Genomic DNA, 13,312 nt, shown 5'->3' with positions numbered 1-13,312 from the left:
TCAACTGGAAAGGGGAATGGTAGATGTACTAGCAATTGTGCATGGGGCAGAGGGGAGTGGTGAGGGGGTGAGGGGGGGAGTTGGCCCAAAAATGTCGAACCTCAAAAAACGGCGGCGACAAACTATACTAACAATATTAAACAACTCATACGTCTAATATATAGATAAGATAAGACAGAAATATAATACATCAACTAGAAAGGGGAATGGTAAATGTACTAGCAATTAGGCATGGGCGGGGAGTTGGCCCAAAAACCTCGTGCCGCAAAAAACGGCGGCGACAAACTATACTACTATACATATACACATGCATGGGTCAATAAATGAAATAATTAGTTTTTTTTATTTTTTGCTTAATATCGAATATATTTATAGGGAATAACTAAGAAATAAGGTTTGACAATTTTATAGGGATATTTGGGCAAAGATCAGGATTTTTGGAATTGGTGGCCAAAAAATGATCCCCATAAGAATAACATGGGAAAAACGTGTCTAAAGTGAGGTAAAACCGGCAGTTCTCCACTACTCTTGTGTCCACGCCATTTTTCAATGAAGTAAATTGAAACACATTTAGGAAGGCTAAGCCTATTACAGTTTCTTTGCGTGTGCCCAAATCAAACCTAGGAAGATTTATAAACGGGAAAGTAGTAATCTTATGGAATCGAACCCGTCCCTCCTGCACCGCAACACAAAACCACGTCAAACCCACGAGCACATCAAAATAAAAGGTGAATTCGCCCGTAACGTAGTAAATTTGTTGCCAACACGATTGGACTGTTGAATTTTTGTTAAAAGCAATTTGTATGAAAACAATACAATATACTGTATTTACTTAATCATATGACGATTAGTATACTATGAATCATCTTCAAATAGTTCAGGGATTGGATAAACAAAATTACCTTCATAAAGTTCCGTAGTTTTTAATTTTCAACAAACTTGATGTAAAATTCCAATAATTAATTACATACAACTGAGTCTCCGAATGGTGCCTGTCCATCTAACGTGTTTTAATGTCATTGTAAGGCATACAGTCTGCTAAAACTACCATCTGCATTTACCGCTGTTGCTGATTTGCAATACATAAGCTCCACCTTAAGCTTGTCAATTCTACTTAGACTTCCTCTAATAATATCGTATCCTGGGAGTTCTTTATGTTGATTCTGAAACGAAAACTCATTTTTACTATTACTAGCAGCATCACTTCTTGACTTAAAAGTACGTGATATATTTGAATAAACATTTTCTATTGCAACTCATATTAAAACACAAAATCTAACGTAAGTCATTTTCTTCTCTACATTTTAAAGAAATGACATTAGAATATTTTACTTGAAGTCATTATAACAATTATAAACTAGATAAACTCACCTTAGACACCATTGTTGGACCAACAGGGAATCCATTCTCGTTTTGTTTTGCAAACGCAATCGAAGAATAGTGCATAATGCTGTCATAGTCATATCCAAGGCCAAAGTCTGTGTGATCCACGAACCTTTTCTTCTCAAAGTTATGAGTTTGGTCTGAAAAATTCGTGTTTATGGATTATCCCTGGTTATGCACAAATGCTTAAAATAATGTTTAATAATCAAATTAACTTAGCGAAAGTCAAACATAGCTTTAAAGAAACTGGTAATGTTAACAACTAACTTATTTGCTATGTGAGGTTGCTATAAAACATTTTTCCTACCACTGCATGGAAATGATTACGTTGCCAGACCTGGAAACAATACGCAAAATATCTCATTCTCGTTAAATCAGCTGAGTTCACCTTTAGATTTTCTATAAAATACTAACATCCGGTAAGCAAGTAACATATCCTTGAAAACAAAATATAGCCTGAAAGACATTAAAAAAAAAACTTACAAGTTAATCTATGTTATCAGTAAATAGTGTGTAGGACAAATGCTGTGTGTATTTCGAGCACTGTCATTGCCGCTCTTGAAATGTATAGCCGCACTTAGCTAAAAAAACATCGTGCCTTTACAGTTCTCTAGCAATGACGTACTTTGCACTCTTAATACACAAATTGATATTCAAACTTCGAGGAGTTTGCTTTTGGGGTGAGCGCTAATGCCACTTGCACCGGACCACTGATTTTTTTACTAAAAGCAAATTGCAAATGTAGGTGACAAACGAATCATATATTGGCATTTTTAAATACCAACTTGGAATGATGTTAGACCACACAATCTCCACATAGTTGTCCCTGTTGTGGGCTGCATGTTGATGAGCCATACCCAATGTGTGACCAAGTTCGTGAAGGATAGTTCCCATGTACAAGCAGCTAGAAACAAACCACATAAGTTGGGGAGTGAAAATAGTTTTCTTATTATGACCTAAGAATATTCCCACCACGAGCAAAGCTTGGTCCCCAGGTACTGTAACTATTAAACATGCATAACGCAGTCTTTCATCTCCTGCATTGCCTTTGTGGTGAATAGTTCGACCGAGGATTTCTAAATCCAAAATCTATAAAAAGAGTTAAAAATACTCTTATTAATTAAAATTGTTCTTTCAAAGACTTTTTTTTATTAAAGCAATAAAGAAGCATTTTCATTTCATTTCAATATAGACCCGTTGTTCGTTATGTTCGTTGAGGAATAGTCTAACTATTGGTGAAATTTTCGTTAAATAAATATAAATCAAAACTAATTCAAATTTACTTCGTCTGCAATCCACAAATTAAAGCTAAGACGTGACGGTTTGGTACAATATTAACTGTTTCTTGAACTTACAAAACGATCTAGGGTTTTAAAAATATATTTCCCATCGTACTGCAAGCTTTTCACTTGTTGAACCAAACTATAATCGCAAACGATAATACATCATTCTAAAACATAATGCCAATTCATTTTCCAGAGCCATTTATTATACTAAGTAAGTTTAATAAATTTGCAGATATTTCTACTCATTCATACATAAATATTTGATTTAAGCATATTTAAATCGTTTTCAAAAATAGATCTTATTAAAATTATAAAAATACTTTAGTGGAGATGTAAGTGGTAAGTTTAAGGCCGGTTACACACTGCAGCAGTCGAGGTGAGGCGAGGCATTTTTACTAAAGCTGTCTTGAGCGACAATAAAAACACATGGGCACAGACAATATAATACTTTGATGAGTTAATGGTTAGTGTTTTTAATGTTTAATGGTGTATTCCATTGTCTGTGCACATTGGTGCTTACGAAGCACCATAGCTTTCACTGCGAAAGACGAGGCAAGGCATCATGACTAAAGAACCTCACTGGACTGATCACCCGCACCAAAATCTTGGTACCTTGACTTGCCTCACCTTCTGCTGTGTGTTGCCGGCCTGAGGATTTTAATTTCACAAAATATTTATAGCTATTCTTACTTCTGCCCCAAACTGAGGCGTTGTTCTCCACCACTGTGTCCAATGTAAGACCAGCATTCATCATCGGGACCCTTGAATATGTACACGTAATCGCTGAACTGTCCTTCATTTATAGGCACAAACTTTATCTGGCAAGATCCATCGTTGATATGGCGTGGTGACAGAATTCCTTCCCATGTCGCCATGGCATTTAAAATCAATGCGTGCTCTAGTTCAGCTGAGAAAAGATTAAGGACATTTTTATTTTATCCTAGATAGTTAGATATTTTGATTAGTCTCTTATGACAATGGCAAATAATGTTGTCTTATCCTAAACAAAAATGTACGGTGAATGTGGAGAGAGATTAATCAGGTGGTTTTGTTACAGAATAAGTTCACCTGTTTTACCAAGATATATTTTTTTATTTCAATGATCAAGGACGGATGGGTAAAATTTTAAAACATCTAAACGCTACTGATTGTTTTCTTAACGATTAAAATTATACTAGGCAAACCCTATGACCAAGCCACTGAGTTTGAGTCGAAATTGGCTTAATCTGCAATATGATGTAAAATAATGTATAGTGATTCTAAATTTCATAGTAATTAAAATATGATTCTACGATATGATTCATGAAACAATGTCAAATTACGAAATACCGTTCTTACTTATATTGCCAATACAGCCTAAAAGCAGTAAATCCTACATAAAACTGGTGTATAAAATGAGCGGTTACTAAAAAACGAAGTTTACTACATTACAAATTAATATCTGTCCAATCAATTGATAGGCCCAATAGACATATCACTTAACCATGGTGGTAAACTTCATCAGAGTAGAAATATTTTATTTCAAATTATTTTTCATTGTAATTATTGTAAATACTGTCGGAGAAGCCTACTTCAAAATTATTAGAATACTTACTAAATCCTTCTTCAATATAGTAAGGGATTATTCCATTTGGCCATAGTCCATCCCTTAAAACGTTACGACCTTTGATTCCTTCGCTTAGCTTTATGTCCCCTTGGTACTGTCCACTCATTTCCCAAGGATTTCCAAGGTTTCTTGTAATTGTTCTCCCTGCATTATAAACTAAAACAAAAATGATTATACAATAATCAGGAGTTTAATCGATGGACTTGTTATTGATGTGCTATGTTGTTATTTTAAAGAACATCAAAAAGTATTGAACTATCTCAGATAGATTGTTTCAAAGATATTATTTCTCATGTACACCATTTTGAGATTTGCTGTATTGGTCTACTATTATTTTTCAATTATCTGTGGTGGTGGTTTTGAGGCTCAGTAGAGCTACTAAATTGCATTGATATTGTTGATATTTTAACAAACTACCAACAATTACCACACTGCCTTTTGTAATGGTAAACACTCACGCTTAGACAAATATGAACGAAAATCTCCAACTACAGCTATTTAATAAAATAAAAATAAGAATAAAAATTTGAAATTTGAAATTTAACATATTATAAGATAGAAACCGAGAGATAGATGTTACACAACATTGAAGTATATTTACAGAACTCAATGTATCTTCCTTAAAGTTTCTCGTATTTTCTAGATTAAAACGACAATTTCCTTGTTTTTTTTTCATGATAAAAAATTAAGTTATTCGCCCTCTGTCGCTTTATCTCAAAATATTTTTGCTTTGTCAATTACTATTGAAAATCAACCCACGTGTCCTTTGACCAGACTCATTTTTCTTTCATAACAATTCATGGAAGCCGAGAGTAGATTTTTTACTTATTTCTATACTCACGATCAGATGGATGGTCCGTTAGTTCGGTTGGTTTGCTGACTACTCCAACTATAAATAAACTGAGGTGGAGCAGAAGAATCGACTTGACCACCTAAAATCATCGGGTGAAGATTTTACTGTATATCATGATTAACACGTTTCTTGTATTTTTGTTGTTTAGCTATGATCGAATTTTAAGAGGTTTGACTGAAAATAGTTTAACTTAAGTTATTTAGCATCGAATCATAATTTCAATCCAATTTTCACGAATACCTAATATCTGTCATATAGTGTCTAATTAACTAATGCAAAAGAAAATACAGGTCAAAATCAGCCATGTAACAAAATAAAAAAATATAATACAACTTTAAGAGACTCATTGAGGGTCCCAAATGAATAAGTATAGCAAAGGTTTGAAATATAGATTAGCCTACACTTGGTATAAGCTTTAAGGGTAAAGAGAAAAAAATACCTTTAAACAATCAATAATTTGAATTTAAAATATTATAAAACATTTGAAAACAATGAGAATAAATTATAATAACTGTGTACACTAATAAAAAATGAAAATGGATTACTGTAACAATTAAGGAAAATGACACAGGCTATTTTTGATTTATTAGGAAAGAGCCAGAAACACAGAAAAAGAATAAAAAAATGTAAAGCAACAAATCAAAGTTGATAAAATAAACATATAGGAAAACCGTCAATCAAGGTTAATGAGCAGATTTTATTAATAATATTTTTTTAATATCTTTATTTGTAAGATTTAAAAAAACAATACAAACTTAGGAACAGTTGTATATTATAATCTTTTGTATAATGTTATTTTTTTATATTTTGTAGTATTTTATTCAAACACTACAATTCAATTCAATTAATTTAATTGGGATTTTTTTATCAAGAAGTTATTTTATTCATTTCTAAACATTAGTTTTACGGTTTTTTTCCATTATTAATGAACATATCAAGGCTATTTCATTATAAAAACTAGAATCTTAATGAGAATTTAAATTGAACCACAACCAAATTAAAATAAGATATTACTTACTTCCATGCTGTGAAATTAGTAGTATAAATATTAAGCCTAAAATTGTCTACGAAGTAATATTAGGTACTCTACAGTTTAAATGATTCGTTTTATATATCTACGCACCATTAAGAGTAAAACAACCAATGCAATGTAAGCTTAGAAGAACACAAAACCTTATATCTTCATTGTTAATAGACTGTAAACAAACATAATGCTTCTTCGCCCAGTAGTTTTACAATAAAACTTAATGATAAAGAACATTTAAAAGAATTTCCATCCTAATAAGTGTCTTCATTTTATTTTCCAAGTCCCTTCACTAATAAAACATTTTAATTTGTAGCATAAGCAGTGATGTTTGTTTTATTCAATAGTATTCAATTATGGCTTTAAAAAATAACATTAGGCTTTCTTATAAGCATCAAAACACAATTATTAATATTCATAGCTATATTTAAGGTGTAGGCCTACAAGATTTAATAGGCAAAGGAAATGCGTTAGGTATTTATTATTTTAAGAGGCAAATGAAGAAAATTTGAAGCTTGGATATTTTTTCCAAACTTACGTTATAGGTGTCGATGAAATGAAAATGATATCGGGCATTAAATTTATGATACTCTAGTAGGTTTTGACACCTGTTATTAGATACAATACGAGCTATGATTTTTTATCTCTTCTTAATAATATAATTTTTTTTAAATATTAATTTCAAAATTAGTCTAAATCATCTATATTTTGAAATAACTGTTCCCTGTGTTTGCTTAGTAAATGTTTTTTATGGCAGCTTTATGTAAACATATTTCTATTCATTTTTAAGCCTCGTCATATTATTAAAAACCTTTACACACAACACTGGAAATATGGATACCTCAGAGGTGATGTGTATGTAATTAAGACATTTCCAATTCCAAACAACAGGAATCTTGAAGCAATCCTTTGTGGGATGAATCTGAACCCTGCTTAAATTTATATCCATCGAAGATGTACCTTGGCTTAAATCCATATACTCTGTATATTATTGATAAGGAAGCAATTTTCAGTATTTCTCTGGCTGTCGCTTCCATCATAGTCACTTCCAGTTCCGGAGAGAAATCTTCTACATGAAATATTCATTCTAACGCGATCACTGTATGGATCTCGAAGTATCTCTGCTACAAGCGAATATGTAAACCAATGTAAATGGAAGATTGGTCCACGTTTGTTTCAACAACGTACATAATTTATAATTACAATTATTCTTTTGTTACTTTTAACCTTTTTAAAAGTTAACAATATTTAATAGCCACTCAATATGAGAACTTATGATAAGCAACAACAACATATAGTTGACGGCCAAGAAAATCTCTCTTTTCATAATGGCTGTAAAAAATAAGTTACGACGAATAAATCAACAGTTTATAACCAAGACGGTAATCTTTAATTACGCTACGAACAAAAAGTCCCAGTATTGTAATATGCAAATAATTTCAACTACAGCCAAGAATACGTCAAAATTCGTTTCATTCACAATGTTATGCATTACATAAAGACAGTAGGTACTTCAGTCGACCGACGATATTTCCCAAGAACGTTTTGTATGATTTACTGGGTTGTTATGCTGCAATATTACTGAAGTAGAGGTACTTGACTGGGAGTTAGTGAATACTTTACCTTAGCTTCATCCGCGGAAGATTTATATGGGTTTCATCAAACCCAGTAAACGTCATTTTAAGACAATATATTTAATAACTTACGTAGCTGAATAACTGAACTAGTAAGTAAAGCATCCACCAGTTAAATCCCACCATTTTATGTATATTTTGTATTATTTATTATATTTTTATGCATGTCATTAGCAGGTGAGTGCCTCATAAGTTTCATACGTTCATAAGACCTTAGTGTAGTTAGTTCTAGGACCGCATCACAGACTGCAGCACTTGTCAACAACGGTTTTCATAAAAACATTTGTAAGTGATTAACTTGTTATTTTCACTTTGTTTAGTAATAAAATAAAGTATTTACAGTTGCTAGCACTACAATCTGATTATATACTGGAATATATCACAACAGTATTTCTCGTAAAAGGTTGGTTAAATTACAAATCTACATCATACTCCTATACCGTAAGAATAATATACTATAATAGAGTAAACTCAACGAATATATATATATACAATGTTTATAAGCTGTTTATAAACAAATTTGAAGCTAACAATACTAAATTATATTTTAAACAAAATACTGTGTAAAAAAATCTAACAAAATTTGTATGGCTATACTGTTACATAATAATCCATATTATAGAAACTAATTTGTTGGATTATTTTATTAAGAAAATGTACCCTTAAATATTGATTTTTGTAGGCATATTGGGTATTATTTTTAATATCTTATCCTGTAAGTGTGTCTTTTGCGTTGGTCTGGATCATATATCATGAAAGATCTTCATCCTACAGGCTTTTAACATTTCAGAGATTGTGCTGAATTATGTTATCAATAATCTGAACTTTTTCAAGTTTACATTTGTTTACATAAAAATAAATGGCCATGATAAAATTTTGTTTACATCCATACTAAAATGGTATTTTTGTCACAATTGGTGATGATTTAGTGAATTCAAGTAAAATATTGTAATGTTATTTGTTTAAAATGAAATGGAGAAAATAACTTACGTTAGTTTTTGTGTTTTCATAGTATGTGTTATTAGTATTTGTAATTTTTTTAAGATGCCTAGAAGATATCACACACGCAATGAAAATAATAGGGATATGATGAGAAATAATATATTTCGCCCTTACCAACTGCCCTTAGTTATGTACAAAGCAAAACCCCTCTTTTTGAGCTTGGACTAATGAAGAAAGTATGTAGCCTTTGTAGCAAAACATGTATGTAATTAACTAAGTACCTACGTAGTTTGTGATTCTCTATTTTTTTACGTGTTCACTTTTTTATGTATGGTTTCATATTGTATTGAAAAAATAATAATTACGTAATTACTAATTAAGTTATGTTCAGAGTTTGCTTGAAAAAATTACAAGACAATTGATTATCATGTAAAAAATAGATTATTTTTAACTTGACTCAGAGCAAAATAAGATGGTAAAATAATTCAAATATATCACAGATGGTCACGCTGGTTGCTAGTAGATTGAAAAGTCTATCATTGTGATTTCAAAAATACTTTCTCCGATTTTCCTTCACTTAAGCATGCATTGCGTATTCCATTAGCACTTCATATTCAGTAATAGCAATGATCATTTAAATTCAATCGTCACTTAAATTCATTTAAAACAGCTTAAAATGTGCCAATATTCCTAATTTGAGTTGGTGATATTTCCTTTAGCGTGTTATAATTTAATTCAACTTTATTAGGTAAAAGCACCAGTGGTTTTGACCAATTAACTAATATCAATTAATAACCAATCAAGTTAAACATCTAAATTAATGTAAATACAAGTACACTTAAAATATATGAAAAATATAACCGTTTTGTTATCAGTGTTTGTTATATGCTTTATTCATTATCAACCAATATTTTTGACACTTTTTGTATTTGGTTTGCACTACCTTTTTGCAATTTAGTTTTACTCTGAGTAAAAGATTGTGTTTATTTGTTTGGGAGGAACTAAATTCTCGCAGGTGCACCTTCGGGCTAAGCTACTCTCCTGAATTTTCATTAATGGACTAAATACTCTCACTTTTTACCTGAAGACACAGTTAATATCAACTGCAATAGCACTTACGGGGATGTAATTATTTAATAAACAATACGTTGCCGTAAATGTGTACCCTTCTTAATTTATATGGAGTTTATTTTTTCTCCTTTATGTTTTAGTAATTTTAAAAAATATACAGTTTTAAAAGGTTTAGTGTCAAACAATAATAAGTCAAAAGTACTTTGAAACGTATGTTTGGTCAAATTTCAACAATATATTTCATCGTTTAAATAATTTGCTGCTAACAGGTTTTCTTTGCTAATAGGATTTGTATATGGTCAATGTTTTAATTACTTGTTTACTTATTTGTGTAAAATGCAATACACTAGCAAAGCGAAAAAGGGGTAGTAGTATTCCCTACTCTAAAACGATTCTTCATTAACCTAATTCTGCTCTTGTAATCGGCAGATTAAAAATAAAGCTACTTAAAATGTTAACGTTTAGGAGTTGGCTAGTGAAATTAATTATTTGATTATACCTTATACTCAAAAATATAGTCACGTTATTTATATCAGATAATTTAATCGTATAATATTTCCTCGTATCATAGGCATGTGGACTATTTAGTGTGGCTAACAAGTACTGTAGTTGTAATTGGTTTATGTTAGAGGTAATTAAAAAGCGATTCTCTTAATAGGTAAAATGTGTTTTTATTACTAAGTTCATTGCTCACATTGCTACGGTAGTCGGTCGCTCACATGATTTTTCTCAACAGTATCTACGTGATCATGACAATTGTTGAAAACTTTGTTGTAGTTACAAATATTTTAGAGCTGGGGTAAAATAAGAGAAAAACAAACCACTATATGCAGTATATATACAGTGTGGTAGAAAAGTCCCGGAACGGTTAAATATTTAAAAAAATAATGCAGATAGAGCTAAAATACTTGGTACAAAGTTACAGGGCATAAAAATCTATTTAAACACATATTCAGTGATTCAATAACTCTTCAGGGGGACGTCCGACAAGGAGTCAGAAGAAAACCTTAAAGGAAGCATAGGTCAATATGCACATCAAATTAAAGGTCGTTTTTAGTAGAATACAATACCGCAGACCGCACTTCAAAAGGTTGATCCTGCGCAAAATGGCAGATGTTCAAAGTTTTCTTGAATCCGCCATTTTGAATCTTTGAACGACTCCCATTTTTTACTCAGGCATTCTTTTGAGCTTGAATTTACGGCATCGTAATCTAAAAGTGAAGACCTTTAATTTGATGTGCATATTGACCTATGCTTCCGTTTAAGATTTTCTTCTGACTCCTTGTGGGACGTCCCCCTGAAGAGTTATTGAATCACTGAATATTTGTTAAAATAGAGTTTTATGCCCTGTAACTTTGTACCAAGTATTTTAGCTCTATCTGCATTATTTTTTTTAAATATTTAACCGTTCCGGGACTTTTCTACCACACTGTATTTGTCTTGCCCTTTTAGAGACAAGCCACACCAATGAGGGAACTGCATCATCAGGTATGAATGTTTCACAAAACCAAACACTGATTCACTTCCTCTTTTAGCGAATTTCCCATATAGGGAATAAGCTATTACCGTAGTACTCACGGTAAGACCTGGACCCGGGACCGATTTTTTTTCGTTTTGAGGTCCCTAGAGGTCAAAAACACCATCCGTTCAAATTCATATATATATATATATATATTTATATATATATACTTTTGTGCCCACCCGGTTTGGCAGTCAGTGCGCTGGTAATTTACTCGGTGTGGCAGTCACCCACCCGAAAGCCAGTCAGCTCTCCCATAAGCCAGTCAGGTATGGCTTCCCGTGCACTTTATACGTATTGAAAACAGCAAACCGGTGCTGCTGCCTGTGTCGATAAGCGTAACTGCAATACCAATGCGGAGACTGTCTCATCGTTTGTTCTATCGTGGAGTAGTGTAGCCAGTACGGCACCCTACCCTACTTTGTAGCGGTAAAACCATAGACAAAAAGAATTAAATATAGACTGTCAGCCATGCTGCGGTTACCATGGTTACCATAGGTTCCGGCGCACACCGCTGTAGTTTACGTAGCGCGTACGCCGTAAATACATGGCGCTCCAAGCGGTGTGCGCCAGAAGCTATGGTAACCGCAGCACAGCTGACGGTCTATATTTAATTCTTTTTGTCTATGGTAAAACCCAGCGGTCTGTAACCTTAGTTTACTCCTTGTTACTATTTGTGTTGGGATAGTGATTAACTACGTGTTAATGTTTAAACATGTTCATACTCCAAATAAATATGATGCACCTCTAATATGGATCGTCGAATATTAATTAATTATAATTGGTTGAATCTTGATCCTACCCGTTCATCATCTCATATTTTAAGTTATTTTGATTTTTTTTACCTTCAGTTGAAATTTTAGTCAACTTCTCCTTTATACAATATTTTTTATCCTAGTATTTACAGTGTTTCCACGGACCGGGAACTATACGGATTTTCTTTATCTCGAGAAATATACGTGAATCTTGTCCGAGATACTGGAACTGTTTTTTACGCAATTGCGTAACGCGAAGGAGTAACTATTACATATGACAACGATATTATTCTATCTGATAAGAATAACCATGAAACTACACTCGAAAGATAAAATATTTTTATAATAATTTCAATTTTACAAACAAACTATTACAGGAATTATATTTTGGGACGGATGAATGATAAGGAAGCAACAATAAGTGGTCACGAGTGCAAATACGGGGGGGGAGGGGGGTACAATATAACGAACGCCAGAAACGATTATTTGTTTACTTTTCAGATTCCTTATCAAATCTCTCTCTCTCTCTCTCTCTCTCTCTCTCTCTCTCTCTCTCTCTCTCTCTCTCTCTCTCTCTCTCTCTCTCTCTCTCTCTCTCTCTCTCTCCCCCTCTCTCGCTCTCTAACAATGTACAGATTGTGGACTTTACGATTTAAGTTTTCCTGCAATTATTTCAGTTCAATCCCATTCCTATCCTTATGGTTTCCTATCTATTATTTTTCAAAATAAATAGTAAAGCAGGTTAAACTATTTTTTATTTTATTTTCTTGAAACCAAACACCTTTTTACCATCCGGTATTCTGCAGAGTCAAATGTTTAACACTGTGTTTATAAAAATTGAATGGCCACACAATTTTGTGTTTTATTTTTTTTTACTAACAGTAACTGGGATATTTATATAATACCAATAAGTGCTGCAAGCTGTAATAAATGCTGCTGATTAATATCAAAATAAGTTATAATTTATTTTGTATAATACATCGGTCATTGAATACAAACCATAATGGGTTTATTTGTAACTTTAACTTGCAAATACAGTAGAACCTCGCTTAACTGGAGTCGCATCATCATGATTCCTATATATTATATAACCTCACAAATCCCAAGAAAATGTTTTATTAACTGTGTTTTTCAGTCTAATATTTCGATATGAACGATATATTTAACTATTTACGGTAATTTTTATGTGCAGTAGGTTCCCAATTATTGAAATATTACAGTTCATTTAACAAAAATAAG

At 32.2% G+C, this 13,312-nt stretch overlaps 1 protein-coding gene across 1 annotated transcript; it reads right to left on the bottom strand.

The window, feature by feature from the left end:
• Positions 1-907: 907 nt before the first annotated feature.
• LOC128988069 (astacin-like metalloprotease toxin 5) lies at positions 908-5,200 on the bottom strand. Its single transcript, XM_054409262.1, has 6 exons — positions 5,117-5,200; positions 4,264-4,431; positions 3,360-3,576; positions 2,169-2,287; positions 1,372-1,523; positions 908-1,163 (listed from the first exon to the last, which is right to left on the bottom strand). The coding sequence occupies exons 2-6, from the start codon at positions 4,379-4,381 to the stop codon at positions 1,017-1,019; spliced, it is 753 nt and encodes a 250-aa protein (XP_054265237.1). The 5' UTR covers positions 4,382-4,431; positions 5,117-5,200; the 3' UTR covers positions 908-1,016.
• Positions 5,201-13,312: the final 8,112 nt, after the last annotated feature.

The sequence above is a fragment of the Macrosteles quadrilineatus genome, unplaced genomic scaffold, assembly GCF_028750875.1.
Source record: "Macrosteles quadrilineatus isolate MER2022 unplaced genomic scaffold, UCM_ALF_1.0 Scaffold_2__2_contigs__length_208266976, whole genome shotgun sequence".
Lineage (NCBI taxonomy): Eukaryota > Metazoa > Arthropoda > Insecta > Hemiptera > Cicadellidae > Macrosteles > Macrosteles quadrilineatus.
The sequence above is the reverse complement of the archived record's forward strand: the minus strand, read 5'-3'. Positions and strand labels throughout refer to the sequence as shown.